At 40.9% G+C, this 26490-nt stretch overlaps 1 protein-coding gene across 2 annotated transcripts in view; it reads right to left on the bottom strand.

Annotated features, from left to right (window-relative positions):
- LOC117448634 (contactin-1a-like) overlaps nucleotides 1–26490 on the bottom strand; it is a 66710-nt gene that overhangs the window by 17561 nt on the left and 22659 nt on the right. For both annotated transcript variants that reach the window (XM_034085962.2, XM_034085963.2), the window contains exons 2-7: nucleotides 16829–16963; nucleotides 15104–15142; nucleotides 5041–5167; nucleotides 3645–3823; nucleotides 2611–2706; nucleotides 1383–1589 (exon numbers count right to left, since the gene is read on the bottom strand). In XM_034085962.2, coding sequence (XP_033941853.1) covers nucleotides 1383–1589; nucleotides 2611–2706; nucleotides 3645–3823; nucleotides 5041–5167; nucleotides 15104–15142; nucleotides 16829–16883 — 703 coding nt within the window. In that variant the 5' untranslated portion in view covers nucleotides 16884–16963. The remainder of the gene's footprint in view (nucleotides 1–1382; nucleotides 1590–2610; nucleotides 2707–3644; nucleotides 3824–5040; nucleotides 5168–15103; nucleotides 15143–16828; nucleotides 16964–26490) is intronic.

Genomic DNA, 26490 nt, shown 5'->3' with positions numbered 1-26490 from the left:
ATCTCAGATATTCTAGGAGAGGATGAAGAACCAGTTAAATTAATTTAAAGTAAAAGAGCATTTTTGTATTTAGTTGTAATTAAGAGAATGAAATGGATCCTCTGCAATTCTGATTTTATACTTTTCAGCCAACCACTAACATAACTCACTACTTTATCTTATATAAGGTATTATCCCAGTTCCTAAAATAAGACCATGACACTGCAAAACACAGATCAACACTGTGATACTAGTATAAATGTTAATCCACTCAATGTAAAAATGTAGATGATACTAAACTCTGAGGATTATCTATCAGGACAAATGCAATCAGTGTTTCCAATTGTTGGTACGCACAGCATTTCAAAAACCAAAGATGAAAGACAGTTACTCTCCCCTGCCACACACATAAAGTCAAATACTGATTCACGTCATACCCAGAAGGCATTTCATCTCATGCTTGGGAAAAGCCCAAAGAACAACTGTCTGCTCTAACCCTGACCTTTTAGGTTGGATGAACATTGACGTTTGTGTTCCTCTGATAGTACTTTTAAAAACACATCTGCCATCACGAGTACATGATCATGAAAGTCAATATCAACAGTGGAAATACTGTTGGATTCCTGGAAGCCCAACAAGGAAAAACATTTAAAGACTCGTCTTAATGGTACCTCTTACATATGGTGAAGCAAACATAAAGAGCATTAACAAACTAAAGCTCTGAAGCAGTGTGGTTGTTATCTTGATGTTAATGTTCCAGTAAATGTTTCATGACACTCTGCCTCAGTCTCAAAGCAGGTTTTCTTCTGAGCTTATGTGTTCCCATAAATCTTATATAAAGAGAACAACAGTGGTGTGACCCTATCACATTTCAAACGAGCCCTTGTGTGATTAAACACGGTGCTTCAGCGAGGCCGAGGGAGAAAAATCAATACAGTACTGTGCTGCAGCCAGACAGAGTCCTATATCTGAGTTTATTTTAAAACTCATCTCTTTAGGAAATACTTATATATTACACACACTTTATTTTTCTGGTAAAAGAGTATAGCCAGGATAGCATTCCCTTAATGTACCTTTCTTATTGATTCCTGGCCATTATAGAGACATATATTTTAATTCTCTCTGTTGTATTACATGATTGTATTGAGCTTAGGCTTATTTTATACATCAAACCGGTATTGGATTGCATTACTGGAATGAGAGGCATTGAGTGTATTGCATTGCAAATGTTATTATGGCCTAAGTATCACACTGAGATCAATCGTGTACAGGACAATAAAACCCAGATGTAATCACTGGTTTAATAACTGAAGTAATAAAACATCTCAAACAGCTTTAATGTAATCAAAAATCTGAGATCATCAATTGGAAAAACAATGGATAGTAGGAAGTGAGGTACTAACGTTCAGCCAGAGGTACGAGGGGGATGTAGTTGGAGAAAACACTTTTGGAAATGGACTGGCTGGAGGCGATGCAGGAGTAGTTGCCGCTGTCGGAGGAGTCCACCTTGGAGATATAGAGGTTACCCGTTATCTGGGAGACAAAACGCCTCTTGTCCAGCGGGATGAAGGTGGGGAATTCATTGAGGATCCATCGGAACGACAGCTTGGCTGCACAGAAAGAGACAAAACGGCACCCGTCAATCAAGACTCCAGACACACGTGCAAAACCTTTAGAAAGAGCCGAGGGGATTGGTGACGAAGCTGGCTCGCTTTGGATAATATGATATGCTAAATAAAAATAGCACAATTCTTTAGTGCTGGGGGGAATTTATTATTCCAGCATCTATTGACCTTTCAGGTGAAATCTTTTAATAATTTTAGCTGAGAGGCATAACAGAAGAATACTGAGAACATTGGGCTTGTGGAGGTAATGCTGATGCTGTGGAGAGAGAATTAACAATGCTTTCAGACTGTTGTGTTTGCAAATTGCATAAGCATGAATATGGAAAATGTGTGGGCAGTTTTGTGGGTTAAGTAGTGGCAATGCTATCTTAAGAAAATGAGACAAGTATAGGAAGGGAAAACAAATTAAAACCCTTGTAATGATACTAGCTTAAACTGGATATGTGACCGATGAAAACATTTGTATTTTCTCCTTTTAGATGCATTAGGGAGCAGTAAACCCAGCATGGGGATGACTGCTAACTGAGATAAAAGCTTGAAACTCATAATGAGGCAGTGACAGAGACAGTGATGTCATTATTTGTGTACCTCAGAGGACATTAGGAAGGGCAATTCAATCCCAAGCTGATAAGGGACAAAATACATTTGGTTCATTTTATATAATCAGTTCCTCTGTGTCAGGAAATCCCCCATGTGGATACAGAAAAGAGCCCAAAGTAAAGTATGTCTAACGACTTCTGCAGCATTTTTTTTCATTTAAATAAATTGTAAATGTACAATCCTCCTGGAAATGTTTCTCCTGGCTGGAAAGCAACAGCACGGAGGAAGGAGCCCACACAATCAAGCACGGACCGTTATAAATCCACACAGAAGAAACCAGAAATCAAAACCGGGCACAGCGCTAAATACTGTGCTACTGTTCTATACGCCCACTCCAATCAATCAGATGCTACATAATGATGGAGGTTGAACACTCCAGCAGAAGCACACTCAGCCTTCACTGTACCTGGATAATGTGGTGGGGGGGCGCAGAGCAGCACGGCCCCCTGCCCCTCTTTGACGTACACCGACTCCCTCTCCTCCGACGAGAACAGATCCAGGTCTGAGGAACGCAGAGACAAAAATCAACTCTGAGGACGTTTCTGATTCAAGAGCTACTCAGAACCTATAGCCATACATTCATGTGTAGTGGTGTAAAGTAACTAAGTACATTTACTCAAGTACTGTACTTCAGTACAATTTTGAGGGACTTGTACTTTACTTGAGTATTTCCATTTTCTCCTACTCTACAACCGCCACTACAATTCGGAGCTAAATATTGTACTTTTATTCCACTACATTGATTTAATATCTTTAGTTAATTTGCACATTTGGATTAATAATCTGAAATATAAAAACACTTATATAAGACTTAAATAACACTAGTTACAACTAGAGTACATTTCACAAGCTACCCTGCATCATATAAAACTAGCTGCACCTTTACCAGCTGTGATGACACATAAATGCATCAATATTTATAATTAAAACATATCATATATTATTCTGAAATAGAATCATTTGCATAATGAGTATCTTTACTTTTGGTACTTTAAGTATATTTAAATGCTAATCATTTTGTACTTTTACTTGAGTAACATTTTGAATGCAGGACAATTACTTGTAACAGAGTATATCTGGACTTTGATACTTCTACTTTTACTTATGTACAAGATCTGAGTACTTCTCTCACCTCTGTTCATGTATACTTTACAGTAATATACAACTGACACTAAAGGTTTTAAGGTAACATAGAGTTCAACAACAGCTTATGAATTGAGCTGTAGTTGACGGTAAAATAAAGTACATTAGTCACATCGGAATCATGAAGTAAGACCAATCACAAATGGCTCTTTCTACACCACTTATCATTTGTCCCAGCTGCCCTTGCCATTTCAGCGCCCTTAATATGCATGAAAGTACAGCTCCAGGGCAGCTCTGTTAAATCCGCATGGTGCTGTACATCCTTGCAGTATGGGAGTTAGGATCTGGGCTACTTACATCCGAACTGGACCGAGGCTTTTCGGCTGATGATCGTGCCGTGCAGGTTGCTAGCCAAACACAAGTACTCTCCTACATGTTCGGTTTTTATGGGATTGCTGATGACTAGGTTGCCTCCTACTAATCTGTAGTGACTGCTTTGTGCTTTCATGTCAATGTCCCTGCCTTCCAGCATCCACCTGCAAGGAGAACAAGTAGTGTCACTACAGCAACGCATTGTAAAAGCTGTGTAAAGGAGTATATTCAAGTTTCAAGTTACAAGGCTTTATTGTCATTTGCACATAAGCTGCAGTGTAGATATGGAAACTGCTCGTCCAACAGTGCAACATATATATAGGACATAGAACAAATAAAGTAAATATAGAAATAGAAATAATGCAAGAAGAGTCTATATACAAGTAAATGGAATGATATAATAGATAAATAATTAGCAAAATCCAAGCAGATGAATGTTTGGATGAATGGATTTTCTTAAAAAAGTTCAGGTGTTTCATATCATTCTATATGGTGGTACATTATTACTATATGGCCCCTTATGGTGTGGCAATATCTGACAGTCTGCGTTATAGTTATACAGTATATATAGTGTTGCTGTCAAACAATCTGCTCAACTCAATTTGTCTGCAGCAGTTATATATTTGTTCTGTTTTGTTTTGTTTCTTTTTGGCTTTGTTTTAGTTTTGTTTGTCTACCCTCCCTCCCAAATGTAAAGCGTCTTTGGGTTCAAGAAAAGCGCTATAGAAATAAAATATATTATTATAGTAGCCCTTTCTTGCAATAGACATGTGCATATTGTATTTTACAAATATCAAATAGTTCTGAAAAGCATAACTGACTGTACTGTAGATGAACCCTCTTAACACCAGCTGTGGTCAAAGCTTATTCCGTCCCCTCCGACATCTACTTCTGGGCTCTCTGACAGAGAAACCGATTTGGAGGATGCCAAATAATATCATTTACATACATTTACATCTAAATTGAAATAGATCATGCGAAACAATTTAAATGTCGAGCTGCAGTATGAGACACCATGGCAGTGCTGCTGCAGGAACAACATCATATTTGTTATTCATTTTTTCCCATCGCGTGATATTTCTTGTTATATTACATTTTTCTTAGTATGATGAAGAAAAAACATCTGCTGCAGACAAAGTGAGTTGAGCAGATTGTTTGACAGCAACACTATTATGTGTCACAAACACTGCGGGATGCACACACGCACATGATGCACCTCGGTGGTGCAGAGAGGTTAACATCAACATCGTAGGGACCTTGCCATTTAAAGGGCAGATCATAAAACAGTCTGAATTCAGCCTGAGAGATGGCAAGCGATGGGAGGCACACAGAAAGCACAGCGGGCAGTAATGACACCGGCTTTTTGGGGAACATATGTTACTTGTATGTGGCAGGTGGGTTGGCCCGGGCCCGGCAGCTCATAGTGATTTTTGCCTCGGGCGACTCCTCCGGGTAGATGGTTTCCACCGGCTGCTCCTCAAACACTGGCCCGTAACCTGTGGCTTCATCTGGTGACAACAAACAAACAAAACCAGGATAAAATAACAAGCGGAGTTTACAAACGGGAAATATCAAAGTGTTAGAACTCAGTGTCTGTCTGGCAGTTCTGGGACAGCTCCATCAAACACAAGACAGCCAGGTTCAAATGTAAGAGGAAAAACACACATCGACTCGACTGTAAGATTGCCCCTGTGAGGACCTGCCTTTTGATATGGTTTTCACACACTTCTATTGCTCAGTGGCTGGTTTCCTGTTTTCAGAGGAATCCTGGTTGTAGCTAATCCTATCTGTGATTTGTGCTGCTGAGTTTTATTCAAAATCACAACACCACACTAATGATGACAGTGATGTGCTCACTCAGGTGCCAAACCAGAGTGACACATTCATCTCTTGCCAATGGAAATGATATTGTTACAAGCCAATACAATTTTTGGAACTGGAAATGCTATCTTGACTTGGCATAATCCAAACGTCGTTCATACCGTGTGCGTCATCCTCAGCGCTGTGAAGCAGATGCACAGGCGAATCCTGGGAGAAAAGTCTCCTTGAGGAAAATGCCTTTCTTGGTTCAATCTGCCTTTTACACCGTCAACACACACCTACAATTAGCCCCAATTACTCATTAGAACAGACAGACATCGGGAGCAGAGGCATGAATAAGACATAAACACAATGCCAGGCTATGAATAAGCAATGAGGTGAAATGTTCCCAAACACTGATTATTCTCTCAGATCAAGAGTGTGTGTAGGTGACTGCAGCATTACAAATGTGAGGCGTGTATAGACGTGTGTGTGTGTGTGCACGTGTGTGTTGTTATTCCCCTGCGTCTCGGAGTTCTGAGAGAGCGCAGCTGACACGTCAATGGGGAGAAGCTCGCTCTTTCAGACAGTAATATCCTGCTTCTATTCCAGCCTTCTTTCCAGGCCTGAATTGGTGCTTTCACTACCTTTGGAAATGTCATATTGACTGACAGGGAGCAACCTTTAGAAACTCGAACAAAAGATGCATTTTCACTTCTATTTACCGCCACAAAAAACAGGAAACTATGTGTGTAGAAAGATAAAGCAATAATGGTGAAAGTGGAAAATGCATGAGTGCATATTTATCAGTCTCAGCTGTAGGGAAGCAAGAGGAATTCAAATGGTATAATCCTAAATGTATAATCCTAACCAGAACGAAGACAGACTCGTAGCCACACAAGTTAGCTGCACCCGCCTCATCGCACCAGGGCGGCCAACCAGGAGGGAGCAATTAAGATGTTAGGAGACAGGATACACTCCCACTCACACACCCCAGCAGCTAACCGTGTGTGTGAGTGCCTGACGCAAATCCCAATGATTAAGAATAACTGCTGGCTGAGAGAGAATTAAACATACTATTAATGGGGCATTGTGGGGCCGACGGAACGCAAATGAACTGGGACACTGTGTTCTTGGAACAAGAGAGGAAGAAAAAGGAATTGAAGGGAAAAAAATGGAATTGGAAGAATCAAGGATGGGTACAGCTAAGGGAATATAGTGGCCCTGTTCCACTGTTGCAGTTACAGTAAATTGCTCTGCGCGAGTGTAAGATAAATGCTTTACTGTACATGTAAATATGAAATATAAATGTGGAATGGGCTGGACGGGGGGAGCCAATGAGGCGCTGGTGCAGTGCGGGGGAGCCAATGAGGCGCTGGTGCAGTGCTGGAATAGCAGTAGGAGTAAAACGCAGAGGAATGAGCGCTGGTGCCGATCCTCTCCCTGTAATGCTGGTGGTGACAGATGGTGAAGGGGAGGGTTGAAGCAGGCCACATAAGGCCCACGGCCTGGAGACACACACAGGCCTCTCACATTCACTCTGCCTCAATTCACTTTCATATCTAACTCTCTCTGGCTTCCCTGTGTCCTCACTTCATCTCTCTAAACAGTATATCCCACTGTCAGCCCACTGCTCCTCACGATTTCCCTTTCCTGGATTTCCTTCTATAAATACTTCCATTTTAAAAGACTCTTAACTCTCTAGTTAGCAATGCTATTTGCTAGCAACATGGCTCCAGGGATGGGAAAGTCAGTCGGTCAGACCACCACTTCAGGCAAGACTGACACATGGAAACATTATTGGATGGATTGCAATGATTCTGTTTATACACTCATGGACCCCCACAGCTCCTGTATGAGGTTGGCCTTTTTTTGGTGCAATAACAACTTCCACGCGTTACATTAACTTTCTGTATAGACATTCCGATGCCAAAGGGATGAACACTTATTACTTTGTTTTCACATGTCTGTTTTTTTAAGTGAAAGTTAAATCATTTTTCCGGAAATGACTACAGACATTGATATCCCCCTCAGGATGAATGGTAAGTGGTAAATGGACTTTTTAGTCTTACGACCACGTTAAGCACTTAAACACTACATGTTAACATTTACTCATGAACACACACATGCATACACTAATGGCCAAGCTTCATCAGGATCAGTCACAAACACTGATGTCCGTGACTAAAGGAGCAATATGGCTTTCCGAGGAAACTTCGGCAAGCGGACTCAGAAGCCAACTCATTTTCAACTGTTGGATGATCCGCTCTACCTCCTGAGCCATGGCTTCCCGTCTAATTGCAGTAACTTTGGGGAACATTTTGTGTAGTACCATTATAAGGTTCATTTGGACCAACACTGGATTATGACCAAATATAATTGATAAAAGATATCCTGATGTATCTACCAGCAAAACTATAAAATTCACATTAGCCGTGAGAATACTTTGTGTGAGAAGCAAACTCAATCATGCTAACATGAAAAAGACCCATACACCATTATACCTGCTAAAGGTGTATCGGCATATTAGCATTGTGCGCTCAAAGCACCTCTGTGCAGAAGTCGAGTTTCAAAGAGACTGGAATGGCTGTAGATTCTTGTTTTTCTCAAATGATCAGTATTATCCATCTCTCAAAGCTTCCCACTCTCAGCGCCTAGTAAATTCTCCCTCTATGTTTTGTTCAAAACTCTTTTTTTTTCTCTCTTTGTATCCAAGTGTCTCTTGCGTTCTCTGTTTTCCCTGCATAAAACACTTTCACTGTCTCTTCTTTGAAAATAAGTAGACTTTGGATGCCCTGAATCAACAAGCAAGTAATTATTTACGCTTAGCCGCGCACATAAAAAACAAACACATACTTACAGATAAAAACAGAACTTACTCTCACGGAAGACCACATCCATACAAATGGGGGAAGACATTCAAAAACCCACAATGAAGAAAGTCGGAGTCTGGGAGTCATTTTCCTCTGAATGGATCTCATTATAAAACACAGAAGAGCTTGTACGTTTAGACTCGTTTGCATTTAAAATTTTAAAGTCTGTTCATTTATCTTCCCCAGCATCAGTTTTTTAAACTAAAACAACTGCACTGTGTCCTATTTGTTACTTTATTTCATCTTTGTCAACACTTTCTGCTGGTTCATATGTTGCACTTTCCTTATTGAAACATGTTTTTTTTTATTGAGAATTGTTTTTATTTTCACATTTGAATAATCACATAATTGAGCCAAATCTCAGAGGAACTTCTCCCTCTGATGAATTTAACTTTACTTACAGCTGTGTGTTTCTCTTACATCTGCTGCATGGTTTGTTTGCATGACCAATGGTGTCCAAGTGGGACAGATAACATATTGTTTCCTGGAGGCACCCAAAGCATGGTGTAGCAATAATTACCCACAAGCCCTTGAGTCACATAATGAAGCGCGGTGGCTGACTAATTTCTCCCTAGGGTAGAAATCTACTTTTTAAATTGTATATGTTGAATAAATAATTACTCTGCTTCACTGCCAGCCCAAATCGTATTTCCATGCCATCCTGCAGTGAGTGAGCGCTCGGTGTGGAGCCAGCTGTGCAATCACAACCGCTGTCAAACTAAATATTCTCCAACATGATGGCTGCGACAGAACAGAGCATTTGAGAGGGTGACTTTGAATACAGATGTTTTCCAAAGTCACAACAATAATGAATGTGAAAAACCATCTAATACCGTAATTGATGATCACTAAACAGTATGTAACTTCACAGACCACTCCTCATGCAGAATAATCCACATATTGGCTGTCCATCAGATGTTCAGCTTATTTACTCTATATATTTACAATTGAGCTGCAGCTAGCAATTATTTATATTATCGATACATCTATTAACCAATTTGCTTCATTTTCTTCAATGAAGTTTTGAAAAATGCCTGTTAAACTTCAACTGTCTTGTTTTGTCAGACCAAGAGTTCAGAACCCAAATATATACAGTTTAATATCATGTACATCAATAAGCTAAATCCTCACATTTAAACAAACAACCAGCACTGTTAAACTTTCCAAAAATACTTATTTTTGGAAAGTTGATTGCCTGTTGTAAACTGGAATACACTACAGGGCAGGAAGTCAAAACAAATCACCCACATGCTAAACAATATCATGCTTCAAAATTGAGATGAGTGGTGTACTCATGAGTGAGGAATCTGAGTGAAAAGAACGGACCATATGACGGGGGGGAAAAAACTGAAGGGATTCTCTTTTGACACTTTTGTGGAAACTAGAAAACTTTGAACAGCCATCTTTTAAGCCTGCAGGGCCTGTTTGTCGCAGAATGATCAGATGGGCATTAGCATAGATACGGGCTGAATGATAAGCAGTTCACTTGTAAGAAACGATGGAGTCTGCAGTGTGTCCCAGCTGGAGGTCCGCCTCCACAATGCTCTGACCTTCGAGGAGTGTGGAGTCAACTCTGCCTCCTCGTATGGCTACACCTTCATCTTTGTCCAAGATTGACAAAGCGTTCAAAATGATAAAGCCTGAGCAGCATTTTTCTCACATTTATTGGTGGCGAGTGACCTTAAGAAGTGTATCCAACTGAAGTGTGCAGCATCAAAAGCATTTTGCACAGTTTGCATCACGCTGTGTTATTTCTACAGGCAAGTGGAGGTAATGTCAACATGTGCAGGAGGTGACACTCCTACAGGCACACAGCTCCACGGAAAAGAAGAGAGTGAATGCAAGAAAAAAACGAATGAGAGACTACCAAGAATGAGTCATTTTGTTAGTGAAACCATCAACACTTCAACCTGCACGCAGCATCACATCATGTTCCCAAAAAGCTAATCAGCAAGCGTTCCTATTTTCCAATGTACCCCTAGCCAACAATCTTCCTCTACTTTAATGTTCTCCCAAAGAATAACACACATGGTAAAGTACCGTTCGTATGAAGATTCTGACATTGAAACATTTCTGAATATATTATTTTAACAATTAAGATCGTTTTGGGAAATGGAGAGATTTATATCTTCATATTTTTGAAAGCACCTTTGAAAATAAGACTTAATTCAGCTCCTTCTGCCGAACTTAAAGACATTTTGGGAAAATGTAATTTAGTTTCTCGCAGGGTGTTAGATGAAAAGATCGATATGTACTATTTCTGGACCTTTTCTTGGCTGGGCACAGCGACTTCCTGCAGTCTCTGCTGGTTGCCCAGCAACCTCGCAGGAAATGTGCGAGTGCTGCATATCCCACTGTAAAACCTCAACTTGTCGTTTACACACTTTGGTTGCTAAACAAATAAAACAAACATGATATAACATGGTACTTAGTACTTACTGTATTGCTCTCTAGTGTAAATGCTTGTTTTGCTGATGTTGTTACATTTAGAACAGGCTAGTTATTATCCTGCTCACCGGTCTTAATGCTAAGCTAATGGGTTAAAACAACTGTGAACATTCATAAACACACCTCCGCCCCTCAAAGACTGCAACCACTACTATTTAGAAATATGTATGGCTATTTTACTTGCATCCTTTGGTTACTATAACCCTTTATGAACACACAGAAATACACTACATGTATACAGTTCTGTACATTTAACGTTTTTAGACTGTAAGTGTAAATATGCACATTGGCATTGCATTTTATCTCGTTGCACTGTCATCGCTACTACCTCTGCTTTTACCACTCTTATTTATTTCTTTATTTGTGTCTATTTTGTACTGCAGTGAGAGTTGCCAAATACTTTTTGTTGTACTTTGTTTGATGACAATACAGATATATTCTATTCCATTCTTGCTGGCTAGCTGCTGCATATTTAGCATACATGAATAGAAGCATAAATGTAAATTGAAATGAGTATTGGCAAGAGAACAAAAAAGTGTCTTACTTTTTCCCCTAATACCTTAACATCTAAAAAATGTGGATTTGGTTTTTAAATATCTAAAGTGATACATTATGTTTAGAACAAATAATGATAATTTATATAACAATGATATACATTGTACATAAATATAAAACAATGCATATCTACAGCATGATTGGGTGCTTTAATTAAAATGTAAGACCTTCCTTTTTGATAAAGCTTATAGTTAGGGCTGATTAGATTCAGCCCCTAGTTTTGCTGATATAGGCTTAGTTTGTCGGGGGACATCTTACTTCTTCCTTCTCTCTGTCTATACCTGTGTACACTCATGTTCCGATTAACCCAGCTTCCCCAAATGTCTTTCTTTTTGGTGTCTATATACGCCGGGATCCGGAGTCATGGATGATCCTGCGGTCCTGTGTCCTGGATCGCGAGCCCTGGATCTTGAGTCGTGGCTGTGGTCCTGGATCATCGGTCCTGGATGGATATCCTCGTGGATTCATCTTCTTATTATACACACATGCATTTCCAAATATTTGGACTACCTATGTTGCAAATGTATTATCTTTTCAATTTACACACGGCATCTATTGCACGTCTGTCCGTCCTGGGAGAGGGATCCCTCCTCTGTTGCTCTCCCTGAGGTTTCTCCTCTTTAAACTGTGGGTTTTCTTCGGAAGTTTTTCCTTGTACGATGTGAGGGTCTAAGGACAGAGGGTGTCGTATTGTCATACTGATATTCTGTACACACTGTGAAGACCACTGAGACAAATGTAACATTTGTGATATTGGGCTATATAAATAAACATTGATTGATTGATTTAATGACTCACACCGCTAACTATTATCCATTTTCTGTGTCATCCATCACACCAATATGAGCCCACAATGAGGCATGGCAGCTCTAACACAGTTTCAGCTCTAATGATCATCCTGGATTATTCTGCCCACTGCAGTGCAATGTCTTGAACTGTAACCATCTCCATTAGGATTAATGTTCTTCTGTAAGTAGGAGAAATCCAGAAATAGCAGCATTTCGAGGAACCGTGACCTCTAGACAGAATGTCATTAGTCCTGGTCTATTGTGGACCCTCAGAAAGGGAGCCATATGTCACTTCTTGTCGCCTAACGCAGGCAGACAGGCAGATTGTAGTTTTACTGCCTCGGGGCCGCAGCGGCAGGAGACGGGCAAAGCTGCACCCAAAGCCCTTTTGGATCTGACATACTTCTTTTATTTATTTTTCATTGAATAGTAAATGAGAGTAAAACACGACAAAAGCTTAAATAGTGAGTTTAATTAAAGAAGAGGTGAATATTCTGATGATGCAATATTCTCGCTTATTATTGCTCAATACTGTAGCTTTAGTGCTTCTCTAGTTTTCAAACGGAACTGGAAGGGTTGTTATTCACAAAACGAGACTTCACATGTGAATCGTATTTGTCCTTTTATACAAATCAAAACCCTCTGTTGGCATCCACGATCTTACTTCTAAGTAAATGTCAATGCTGAGTGTTTCTTGCTTAACATATAATTCAAAACACCTGGCCAGTCACATCCCTTGTGCAAGAGTTGTTTTGAGAGAATAATACATTAAGCAATCACAAGTCGCAGGGCTTTCAAACATATCGCCATGCAGACTCCATGAATCAAAGCCTGATTCCTGTTCTGTAGACCAAGGCCACACGTCACCAGCCTGACAGTCAACAGGTGCAGCATGTTTGTATCTAATTTGAAGACTATAAATCAAAAAGGAGTAAGCCATTTTTTTATACGTTTCAGGTATTTAATCATAAGTTCTAATTATAATCAGCTCGCTATCCTCAAGGGGACTTTATCAGAACATAAAAACACAACCCTGTGACCTTTCTGGTTTAAAACATCTCTGTAACCTTGTGCTCAGCCTTGAACTTAAAACCTTATCACCACTGAAATTAAATGTTATCATTTTTGTAGCATACATGAAAACTTTGGATGCACATTAGTGAATTTTATTTAAAGGTCACATGTCATCCTTTCTGGTTATTACCCGTCATCTTGTGTGTTATGTAGCTTTTTATGCATGTAAACAGTCTGCAGAGTCTCAAACCCTCAAAGTACACCCTGTAGCGCAGGTCCACTTGTGAATTTTATACAAGGTCAATGGTCCGGATCAATGCCAGTAAAGTCCCGGTGCGTCGGGGAACTCACGCAGTGTCAGAAAATAAAACCCTCTCTCTTTTCCTCCGAACCCAAATCTTTTAAAAACAGGGGTACAACGAGCGTATACAGATTTGCTGCCGATCTGACGTCAAATCGGCAGCGTACCCACAGAAAGTTGCTATCATAAACAATGCCTGACGTGTTTTGGACGTAATCTCGTCTTTGTTTACATTAGCAAGCCTCGCTAACACTCAGAGCTAACCTGTACTGGAGAGCACATGTGTTTAAAAAGCAGGAAATAAAAAAAGGACTCACCTTGTGATAAACCCGCAAGAGAAAAAGCATTTGAGCTCCATAGTGTTTCAGAGATAATCTTTGATGTGGTTTAGAACAGGATGGCGTTTTATCACAGCAGAATTTAACTTTATTTCCGGTAGAATTCTGATCAGGCATTAGATCCGCCTCTCTTTTTTTTTTTCAAGCTAAGGACCCAAAATCCGCGTTTCTCTAACAGGGCTGGAAAAGAGGGGTATGAGCAGTATGAGGCATGGCTACAATGGGTGAACTGTTTGGTATCTTAAGCAAAAAACTTCACAGACATGCTTTGTATAGGTATGGCCCTACAATATCTTTTTCCAATATAGCATAATAGGTCCACTTTAATTTACATCAGAATCCTAACTTTTTTTTATTTTATAATGGGACACAGGGTTCGGTCCGGATTGATTTGAGAAGCCCTGCTGTAGCGAGTAAAACTCTAACACAGAAAAGACCTGTCTATGCTGCCCCAGAACGCCTCGTTGGAGATTTCTTTTTTTCCACTGTTTACTTCTTGGGTATAGTGACGTATTTCGGGTATAGTGACGTAACATTACGTCCGCGGAGCCGTTACGTTTGGACCAATCCGCTGACTTCCTCACACACACACACACATGGCGGGACGCTGCAAGGCTCGCTGCTGCGAGGAGCGGGACACTGTGAGCTGGCTCACTGGTGTGGGGTCGGCGAGACAGCGAGACACTGCGGAACTCAGCCTGGGAACACACACAAACTCCCAGCCAGGCTGCGAGTGTGTGTGTGTTTCAGGCTGTGTCTCGCTGTGTCTCGCTGTCTCGCAGACGGCCACTGGGCTCATAGGGGGGGGGGCAGGAGCTCCAACAAGCCGTTTAGGACAGAGAGTGAATACACATACTATACAGAGATGCTGTATGAGAAACCAATGTGAGTTTGGAAAATTGCACAATGTAAATCTATTTTAGTAGACCTCGACAATGGAATTATGATCAGTAGAAATGGCCATGACATGAGACATTTAAAAAAAAATTATGAAATGCATGAATGTAGGAAGAAATCTCAAAATTGCATTTCCATTAGAATTTCTCTCGTTGAATAGAGAATGCGGTTGAGTTCTTCTGTGAGACTGTTTGTGCTGGTATGCTCAATGTACTGTAAAACATTTAGCAGAGTGAAATGGTAATAAATACCAAATGTTTGCGAAAGTGCGTGTGTGTGTTATTAATGAATGTGTCATAACGCAACACTGGCCAAAACCAAGAAGCATCTATTTTCATCATTATTGGAATGTTTTTTAACACTTCAGGAAGGTTTTTTTATAGCATTGAAACAAGTGACCATTATCATTGAGAATTAGAATTAGTCTTACCTCTATAAAAGTCAGGTAACTCCCCATGCGTTGATGCATCTGTAACAGTTAAAGGAAATCATGTCAACATATCAGACCATGACACTGCTGATGTTTCTACTTGAAGTACTTCCTGTGTACCTAAACTGTAGGTATCTTTTCGTATTTCTCATGTGATACAACAAGAAAAAGTGACCAGAACCAATCATCATGAGACTTTCTTCAGAGAGGAAAGGCCCATAATAGAATTCCTTTTCGCTGCTGAGGGTGTGATGAATGTCTGAAAACCCTGCGTTGATTGATTATCTTTGGCTGAGAATCCACCACATCCTGCCCTTCACAATAAAATGGAAAACTCAAGGGTTTGGCTTGAATGATTGTAGGTTTAAATACGCACTGATGCTTCAAACAAAAGGTCAACCATGTACAATAAGAAAAGGGATAATAGATCATACTAACTTGAACAATATTCCTGTTCAATAATGTATTCTTATTCTGTATGTCCTAGTTTAAACCCCACAATGGTCCAGCTGAGCTAGAGAAAATACTTTACACTTTAGTTTAAGGATAGTGTGTGCTAGACTTTTGTTTTGCTGTCATAGCATGTCACATTAACCATCAAACCTTATTCTTGTTGGGGCTAAACAGAAATGTCAGGCCAATGTTCTCTCCCCAGGTTAACAACCAGTTGGTTGGTTGCTGTCTGTTTAGATAGAGGTGAACTCTACTGTGTCTGTGTGCCAAGGAACAATGTGGTGTTTTCTTGTGAATTCATTTAATACCTTTTGCACATTTTCAACAGGGTATTCTAAGCTTTAGTTGTAGTTCTGCCAAAAGCTTTGATGGGCTCCCCATGTAGGGAAAACAAGCACAAATACATCTCCTCAAAGTCTGTTTGAGAAAGATGTGGTGGGAACCTGATGAATTCCCAATCCAAGCTTTCCCTTCTCTCAGTTCATGTGAAATCAAATCTGAAACAAGTGAGTATAGCCCAAGGTATGAGAACACAGAGGGGGTTGTAGCTCCTTTTCAGGCCTGCTGTTTTCTGACAACGTTGTTTGTTTTCCAACACAGTGAAGAAAGGAAATCTGCAAACAGACCCTGAGAGGCACACATCGTACAGCCTGACCCATCAGATGTTCATACTGTAGCTTCTTCCTAAAAGGTGTGCTTCTTTGTATAGTTGGCCTAAGCATGTGTATCATATCTTAAGCGTATCTCGATCTGAATAAAATGTCCTTCACTGCCATCCCTGCCAGCCTCAATATATGTTGTTGTTTAAAGCTGGCGGTTAGCACCTTTTCTTTTGTTGCATCTTCCATCCTGAGAGTCCACTTTTGATGTGTGCTTTCATAACTTGCCTATCCATCAATAACAATCAAGCTAAACTAGAAAATTATTTTTTGAGGGCTGCTTTCCAGAAATGTTTGAAAGGGAAAGCAGATGTCTCATACTGCTGAACAAATAACAACATACAATTGGTTATTGGACCTCTTTTCTTACAATCCTCTTTTTTTGTATTCACTTTTTTTACAATTAACAATTTTTATTGTGGCTCTAAGCTGAGAAATTAAATGGCTCACAGGGTCATACAAACATTCATTAGCTATACACAAATAACATGATTTTTAAATTGAAAGGGCTGAGTGTAAATAGATGTGTTGCTTTCACGGAAAGGCAGTGACTCAGTCTCTCAGTTAATACATTATAAATAAATGTAGCCATTCCCTTTCAGCTGCTACTGACCTGCAAAGCAGAGAGGGAGGACCAGGAGATGGAGGAGCAGGGTGAGGTGCAGCATGATGTTGAAGCGAGGACCACCTGGTGGGGTAACAGCTAGAAGCTCAGCTGATGGAACATTAGCAGGACCGCCTGGTTTTCCTTAAGGAGGGGAAGAAATAAAAAGAAGAGAGACGTCAACACATAGAAAAAAACCTTCACAGAAGAATATATTTCTGTGAGTCTGAATGAGTGTGAATTTGAATAAATATAAATAGCCGATTTCTTTATATGTAAATATATGATAACATTCTGCAAAAAGAGTCTCTAACCTTTTACAATGTAGTGATTATAAACATGGGTTTAAGACACAATACAAAAGAGCATACTTGTGCTAAATAGAAAGCAGCATTTGGTTATTGCACCTCTTTTCTTATCATAAAGACCTTAAAAATAAAGTTAAAAGTCAGGAATCTGCATGAATGAGCCAGAAACACCAAAAAACAAACATTAAGTGTGTGTGTATAGCTGCAACTAACTATTATTTGTATTTGTAATGAATCTGTTGAATAAATGCAATTCTTGTTTCAATTTGATCAATAACAGAGTCTGTATGTCCAAATTGAAATGATCCCAGAGGTAGTTTTCAATGCCTTAAACTCATAATCTCAAAAATGATGCTGTTTAATGTTGGCCATCCTGACATTCGAATCAACCTGTGTCATAGCGAAGGACAAGCCAATCCCTGCCTCCCTGTGGATCTCTGGCAGACAGTGCCGACGAGTCTTTGCCGTCTCTGCTTCCTGTCAGCCTCCCAGGCACAAGCTCTTTGATAGGTTGACGCCTGATGATTGACATCTCAACAGTCGCGCCAGAAAAATCCCTGAGCTCTGGTTCAGCAGAGCTGGCACCTCACTGCTTACTCACCGCCCCCCAGACGTTGACACCACACCAGTAAACACCAGCATGAACCAGCTCTCAGCATCTCGCCCAATAACACAGCATGAAGAGCAACAGCTGTGTGAGTCAGGATAACTGGCGGAGACGAGAGGAAGGAGGATTTCTCCATGGTGGAGGGGAAAATGGGATTTGAAACTAATGCAGTGACTTCATATTATTGGTATTTAAAATCAGATGAGAGGAATCATGTGTTTTTAATAATATATTTGATCAAAAATAGCACAGAGACCCATCATGGAGGCAAAGATGCTAAGACTGAAGAAAACCATTTCAGCTATTGTGACAGCACTATTAAGTGGTATCCAACTAACCACATTACTTATTTCTTTGAACTGGATTAAACAGAAGAATAGGCGACCATCAGGTCATAGAGAGAAACTTCAGGGGAAATATATTAGTAAACTTATGAAGCAGCTTGCAAGACAACACAGTGTGTAAATGTGGAGCATCGTTATCAAGTCCTTTGATATTTAAATGTCTTAAAGAGAAGTAATGCAGGGGAAAATGCCTAATTCACACCATGATTTTTCCTAGTGTCAATCAAATCTGCTTTGAATGCCTTTTCTGTGCTTGAAAACCTGTGCAGTCTTTCAGGGAAGACTGCCAAAACTCACAACCAAATCTAACACCTTTATATATTCATTTACTGGCATCACAGTTTTGAGCATCGGCTCAATATTGCCCATTCATTCCCGGGTCGTGCTGGACTGGTGTGGGTTGATTAGAGTGTAATTGAACATGAGGCAGACACTCTTAATTCCCTGTGCGCAGACTGAGGTGTCAGCTGGCCGAGACTCAGAGGTGTGACAGCAGAATTGAGATCTCAGCGCTCACCAAAAAAAAAAATGGAGTCTTATTACAGCAACATGGCTTATGAGATAGAAGAGAGGCCATTTAATATGCAGGCTTTCCGAGATACACACAAAACTGCCCTTGTACTGTACGGCTGAACATCCACACACGGATACGCTTGGATACACACAGAAGAAAGGATTGAGACAAATGGGCCGACACACTGTACAACTACACAACAAGTTGGACATAATGTCCAAACTGTACAGCTGCAGAAAAGCAAAACAGAGGAGATGTCCATCTTTACGCTGGCCTGTATCCTAGCAACACCTTTCAAAAGGAGCAGTTTAGTGTGCTGCGGGGGGGCCTTTTGTGACCAATGAAACTATGCAAACACTCATTATAATCTGGAACAAATCTGCCGTTGAGGAACAAAAACCTTTTAGGGGTCCCTGCTCGTCTGTGACATCTCCAGTCAAACAAAGCCCAACAAATATAACTTCAAGAAAACTTCCTCAATCTTTCTGTCAATGTGCAGCACTTTACTATACGGCTATAGTGCAACTATATCCCTTCTGAAACTCATTAAACATAAATGATCTAATAGATGCACTTAAGAGATTGAAAAAAAGGCATGGCGTCTCATTATAGCGTCACAGTACATACTGAAAGAACCATTCCCATCCTTCCCATTAAGAACTGTCACTGAGTTGATATAGTGTAAAAGCCAAGACCAGCCCCGCACAGAAAGGCAGCATGCTCTTATAATCAGTATTAATGGGCCTCCTGCCTCCTATCCTACCGGGCTGAATGCACGTGATGAGAGCGCGCCCGTCATCACAGTAAATCACACGACCCAGACAGAACAGCCCTCAAACAAGGCCATTTCTTCTCACCCATAAATCACTCCCTGGACGCTGGCAGAGCTATTACTGCTTCTGCTTTGATTTTGGTGTGTTTTCTTGTCAAGGTCTTTTTTCCCAGCATTCCAAGCTTTGCTTTGCTCGCAGAATTTCAATGCCTCCCTTAGACTCTCCTTAGAATTGTCAGGCTCATTGCTAAGAAATTAGAAATCATAATAAGAAGACTAGACGTTGCTGGGGGCCAATACTTTTCTGCTTCACTTCAACGGCCAATACTGTCATTTGTGCTTTTGTTGACCCCATACCGCCCTAAGGGCACCTCAGGCTCAAGTGAAAGTGAGTGAAACCCCTCCTTTTCTGTGCTTGCCCTGATGTGTGCTGCATAATCAAGTGGGTAACTTTAGAGAAACGTCTTCTCTGATCACAAGGGGCAGAACTGTGATGTGGGGGAGGAGAGACGGAGAGAGAGGAAAGAGGATAGGGTGGAGGAGAGGAGGGAGCGGTCAGAGTGGTAGACTTAAGAAACAAGACGTTTCTCCAACAACCCCACCCTCCCTCCACCCCCACCAATGTCACTCCTTACACACACAATCCCCTCCACCTAAGTCACCACCATCAGTTATTAACCACAGCTTTACAATAATCCGGCAAGGGGAAGCAAAGAGGGGGTTAACGCTGGATTGATCTTAATCGGTAGGAGAAGAAAAGAGTGCTGAGCAGCATCAGCTACTGCAGCATCCAAGATATGTCTGCATTTCTAAAAAATCTCCAGTAGTGAAGCTGGGGATGGAGAAAGGGTTGGTAACCGAAATTCTGAGTAAGAACAAAGTATCGTGTAGCCCCAAAAAAGACCTGAATTTAGCTTGAGTGACGGGTGGGTTCTGTCTTCAGTCTCTAACTGGTTGCTATCTGCTCTGCTGCGTCACCATGACATGACTCAGTTGCACCCACGATGCACATTTTTAGAAAGAAGGTGATTGCCAAGATGGTGAAGGCTGAGTTACCCACCATTTCATTTCATTTTTATTTGATCCGTTCATGGTATGCAAATCTTAATGTATAATAATCGTACAAAACATGTCTCTGTAAACACACCATTGACCGAAAAGGAGCAGGGAGAAGAATATAATCTTATATTACCTGCCCCTTTCTAAAAAAATAATAATAAATAGAAATAGATGGTCTGTCCTTCATATTTCTTTTTCACAGCCAAACATAACAGTATTTTAGGATAATAAGAGAAACACAAAAAATACTTATTTCCCACTTGACAGTTAACGGAAAGAAACAAAAAAACACCAAAACATCACATGTACGGAAAAGTGCAATGAGCTTCTACAACGGCTCTTTAAACACCTATGGTTGACAAGATCTATATTTTATCAAATCTTTGTGAGGTAAACAAAGGGTGCTGGATATAGCTTCATAATTATATATCGATCTTTTCATCCAACTCTCAGGAAGATTTATTTATATTTCCACAGTACCGTAGCTGGGCAGCATATAAGTGCCACAAGATGTAGAATCCAATATTAATAAGGTTTCTGATGACTCCTCATTCTAAAATCACACATTTCGTGATAGAGCAGATCAGATTTAGTGTCCTCACCGAAATGCTACTGGGAAAAACAAGCGAGACAGGGAGAGGAATATTGATCTGATTTCAATTAAGATGAAACATTGAGATATGGGGTGTGACATCATCTGTGAGAGGCAGGAGTGTGTTTGGTTTAAGGGGCATGACTGTTCTATCTCTTATAGTAAGTATATACAAACATGTCATAAGTACATCAACTACTACTGCTATTTATCTAAAGCAGACAGGAAGTATGATAATTAGACTTTCCATTAATAATTCAGATACACATATTTAAAACAAGTCTACCAGCCGAAAAAACATCTCTGTCTTACAAGCTGTCAAAATCTGTCTATTTTGAAAGCAAATATCTGCCAAAGTGCCACTAACTATCCTGTACTTTCTCTGCGTACTTCTATGCAACATTCTGCTCTGTACAAAAAGCCAAAGTGTTCAAAAGTTTTATTTTGAAATGTACTTTGACAAGATGTTCTCTTTACTGGAAAGCAATGAATAGTAGGCACAAACCGCATCAAGAGAGCAGACACCTGATATGACTACATACTGTGAGTGAGTTGAAATCCCAGGATGAAAACTTTTATGAAGAATCAGTGATATTTTACCCACAAAGCAGTGCTGATACATTTATGCTTACTTATAATTTATTCATGACAAAATCATTGATTTTCATTCCAAAATGTGCAACACAGACAGCCAGTGTGTCTCCTCAACCTGAGCTCTGAGATATGTTTCCTTCTGTGAGGAAAATCAGACTGGACTGGCTACGGACTAGGGCTGTGGCGATACACTAATCTCACGATACGATACGATACACGATATTCAGCCAACGATACGATATATATCACGATATTCAGCCAACGATTCGATACGATTCGATATAATTCGATACACTTATATCATTTTCTGAAAGATTTTAAAGGGACAGTGGGATTTTGGTGACATCTTGTGAGTGTTCCATTGACTTGGATTGAATTAATTCAACTGAAAACTGAAAGCATCAATTATACAATATATGGCTCTGACAGAGCGTCTCCAGCTTGCAAATGCTGGACAAAATGAATCAAAAGTCATGAAAGAGATAAGGAGGAGAAAATGCGTGTTTAGTTATATATTTAATGTGCAATGTCTGAATCCTCTGTAATGCGCAACAACGAATATTGGAGACGTGGAGGGCCGATCCCCAGCAGCGCCAACCGGCCCACAGCAGAGGATATTTAACAGCTGGAAAGGTGGAGCTTGCTCTCTTCCCTTTGCTCACGAGAGCCAGAACACAGCTGTTTTTCTGACTAAATCATCTTCTGCTTGTAACATTACCGCGCTTTTTATTAATTAAAGTATACATTTGAACATTCTCGGAGACTCAATTAGTCACCTTTTTAAAGCTTCTCTCCTGGACGCGAGTATAACGAACACAGTTATCAGACTTAATGTATCGATACCCGCGGCTGAAATATCGATACTTTCTCGGAAAACTAAATATCGATATATATCGCAAGATCGATTAAATTGCACAGCCCTACTACGGACTAACTGGTTTTATCTCCCAGAAGACCGACAGAATGATTCAATCAACAGACATAGGCTATCCAAGCCTATTACACATCAAATAAAGCAGTAACCCCAAGACACACAAACACACACACACACACACACAAAACTATACCTGCAGATAACGATGCTCACTACATGCTTTGTGCTGCACAGGCCCCCTGTTGCTAAGTAGAAACTGGTTCAGCACTTACAGTAACAGAATAAATAACTGTGTTTTTCAGATTGTAACAGCTTGATATATTCTGCAGTCAGAGTTCACTTTTTTTCTTTTTAGCAATCTAGGACAGCAAATAGCAGAGCCATCCAAAACATTTCTCATATTGGCTGAAACCCAATGTGTCTTATTCTTGAAAAATAAAAAGAGAAACCGTCCAATTATCTGTTATTATTTATAGAGATGTTACGACCCCCTGGACTCTACTGTTTCAGTTGAGTTGTCGTCAGCATGAGCCACACCTGAGAGGCTTGGATAAACACCATCCCACACAAACGCTGACACGCAGACATACATTACTGATGACTTCATTTCACATTGCTTGAGTCTGTTAAGTTATAAAGTATTGTGTGCGTGTGTGTGTGTGTGTGTGTGTGTGTGCGTGCGTGCGTGCGTGCGTGCGTGCGTGCGTGCGTGCGTGCGTGCGTGCGTGCGTGCGTGCGTGCGTGCGTGCGTGCGTGCGTGCGTGCGTGCGTGCGTGCGTGCGTGCGTGCGTGCGTGCGTGCGTGCGTGCGTGTGTGTGTGTGTGTGTGTGTGTGTGTGTGTGTGTGTGTGTGTGTGTGTGTGTGTGTGTGTGTGTGTGTGTGTGTGTGTGTGTGGAGAGCATAGACTGGTGGAGAGACACTGTGATGGATTGTTGGAGCTATGTGCAACTCAAGACATATGCTCGAACGGGAGCTGCCTGGACGCTGCAATCATGTTGCGCGCACTATCCGTACTGAGTGTGCTGACTTTTCGTAAATTGTCCCACTGTCTGGCTTCCTGCTTAAAGTCAAGTGCTCGGCGAAATGTCGCTCCTCTGTTTTCATTGAAACAGCTCCTTATATACGTTAGCGCAGCTAGCACCAGATGCTAACAACAACAATACACGTAAGGTGTGCGCGTTCTCTCTCTCGCTCGCGCCACACATGCACACACCCTCCCGGTCCTCCCGATGGCCAGTCCGGGCCTGCCGGTGAGCGTGGAAGTGTGGTCTTCCGCCAGCGGGCTGCAGGAGCGGGGCTGTCAGCTTCAGCTTGTAGATGGTATTTTAAACTCGATGCGCTCTGAAACTACGGGGCGGCAGAGGACAAAAAATACACATGCGTTAATCGCGTTAAAATAATTAGTGGCGTTCATTTTTTTTTTGCGTTAACTTGACAGCCCTAGTAATCACATTAAACATGGACTACTTGTGAATCCCTGTAATGAGAGAGCCCTGCGACAAATATTTTTGTAGGATGGAAAATGTTTTGTTATCTTTATTCATTTTCAGGCTGTTGTGCTCTATGCAATGTAATGCTTTGTTTGTCCCATTCCCTGCAAAAAGACCTCATCTCCCGGAGGACAGACAGTATCAGCGCCCGTATGAAGTACAGTATCAGTCGTGATGTAATCCAGCTGCAGATGATCCAGTCATGGCTCGTTCACTGTGTCAGTTCGTCTCAGTCCCCTCCCTCTGTCTTTTCATTCTCTCTGTCTCTCACCCAATAGACGCAGCCGTGCTAATGTAAGCTATTTATCCCGACCCCTGCAGTCAACACAATGCCCCCTCAGGGCCACACAGGCTCAGAGACCTCAGCTGACCTGAATATCAATGACACCAGTCGCTCACTCCATGAAATCTGGAGCTGGACGGCTGTATGCATTACATTAACCCCAAAGCAGGTAATGTCTGAGGGGGAATAGCACACACTTGACTTGAATCAAAAAAATATATCTTGCCTTTGATGTTACAGTGCAGATGTGTTTACTGTAAGGCAATGAGTAAGCTATTCGCTGCAACCACACATTCATATAAGCTAATGGATGTTGCCATTAAGTGTTCACACAGAACCTAATACAAGTCTTTCAAAGAGTGGTACACATTTTTCTTTAAAAAAAAAAGAAGATAATTCCAAATGATCCTTTACAATACTAAAGATGCTACTCCAAAGAATGCAGAGCAGGACACTTAGATGCTACTGAAAACGGCGTCACAACATATAATTGTTTTTTTAGTTTGTATTTATGTAAATGTGGAATTGTAAAACATCAATGTGTTGACCTTTCAGTGCAACAGTAATAAACAATGTGATACATTCTATGGAAGGATCGAACTCAAAAGAAACTCCCCAGATAAGAAATACTAAATGGTCTCTGTAGATTGTGACATCATGTATGATAAATTGTGCCATATAGGCAAAGGTCAGAGGACACTTCACACCACAAAGAAAGAGTGCTCGGCTTAATTACTTCATGCGATATCTGTCCAATAAAGATATTGGCTTCTATAGTACATCAGTGGCATGCTTTCACTGGAGGCCGTACTCTCTGCTGTGAATAACTGTTATTACTAAGTGACAAGAGTTACACTTCATGTCAAAGCTGTACAGATAAGGAAGAAGGGTTCTTATAACGCCATTTGTTCATCCTGTATACTGAGAAAACAATTAATACCCTCCAGTTGCACAAAGAAAGGAATGCAGTTACTCTGCATATAGCCACAACAGATGGAAAACAATAGTAAGATTCATCTAAGTCGTCGATCCTTCCAACCAACACTTCCCATGATCCCCTTATTGGATTAGGGAGTATGAATTCAACGTTAGGCTACAGATTAACTTGACGAGCTGAATGTAAAGTGTAAGCAGAAAAGAAGGCACAAACAGCCTGCTTAATTGCATGGTCAAGAGGAGGAGCAGGTTACCAATTAGTCAGAAACCACCACTGCTCAAAGCTATGAGAGACGCAGTAAGACAATCAGGGCATGGAGAGTAGTGTGACTCAGAGGCTCAGAGCTTACCTTGCTGTGGAGAGCTATCATGCCAGTGGCTATGTGACAAGATGAGCTACTCAGCCCCTCCACCAAGCCTACCCTGCCAAGTGTCCTAAATACTCCGCTCCATTGTCTCCCTCAGAAATGAGCAGTGCTGCTGCTGGATGGAAGCACTCTCTCCAAGGTGCAAAGAGGAGGGAGGGACGGTGGGAAAAGAAAAGGCTAATTCCCCGAGCAGGACAGGGAGCCATGCAAATGGGCCGCCTGGAAGAAGCCGCCTGGAAGAAGCCTCCCTGCAGCGCTCGTTGGAGGGGTCTTCTCCTGTCACCGTGGCCAGGCTGGGGGATTTAATCTTTTAAGCCCTCCCACCGTACACACACACACACACACACACACACACACACACAAAATGCATACAAAAAGATTCCTTTTCCACCAGCACCCCAACTTTAACCCCACCCTCCATTACCATTAGCCTGGCAGCGGGCCAAACGTATCATCAGCACTGTCGTAAACATCATCTGCTGTCGCACAGAAAGCCATATCTGCTCCTGGAACTGATGCCCATTTCTGAGGAGCTGAAAAAGGCACACAAATGCATGCCTTGCAAAAAAGGGAGTGCAATTCTGTCGTACAGCAACAAAGTGATGATAAGGCTGTTACTGTGATATGGATGCTAATTTGAAAGTTGATATCATTCTCCTAATCCAAAACCCAATCTGAAGCTAAGCTTTTCCTCCTTTTTATGTAATTCCCTGCTCCTATTCTGTCTGTTATTTCTTAATAAAGAAAGCCATTAATAGCTCGTATATAAAGTTATACCCTCCATAAAGCAAATAAGACTAGGTCTACATTTACTTTATTTTGTTTATCAACATAAACATTTTATAGACAACTGCGGTAAACTGAAGAAACCCGCCCATTAAAATATAAAACAAAGGAGGTAGAGAAAAGCTATTCTTAACAAGACACTGA

Source organism: Pseudochaenichthys georgianus, chromosome 6 (assembly GCF_902827115.2).
Source record: "Pseudochaenichthys georgianus chromosome 6, fPseGeo1.2, whole genome shotgun sequence".
Classification (NCBI taxonomy): Eukaryota; Metazoa; Chordata; class Actinopteri; order Perciformes; family Channichthyidae; genus Pseudochaenichthys; species Pseudochaenichthys georgianus.
The sequence above is the reverse complement of the archived record's forward strand: the minus strand, read 5'-3'. Positions and strand labels throughout refer to the sequence as shown.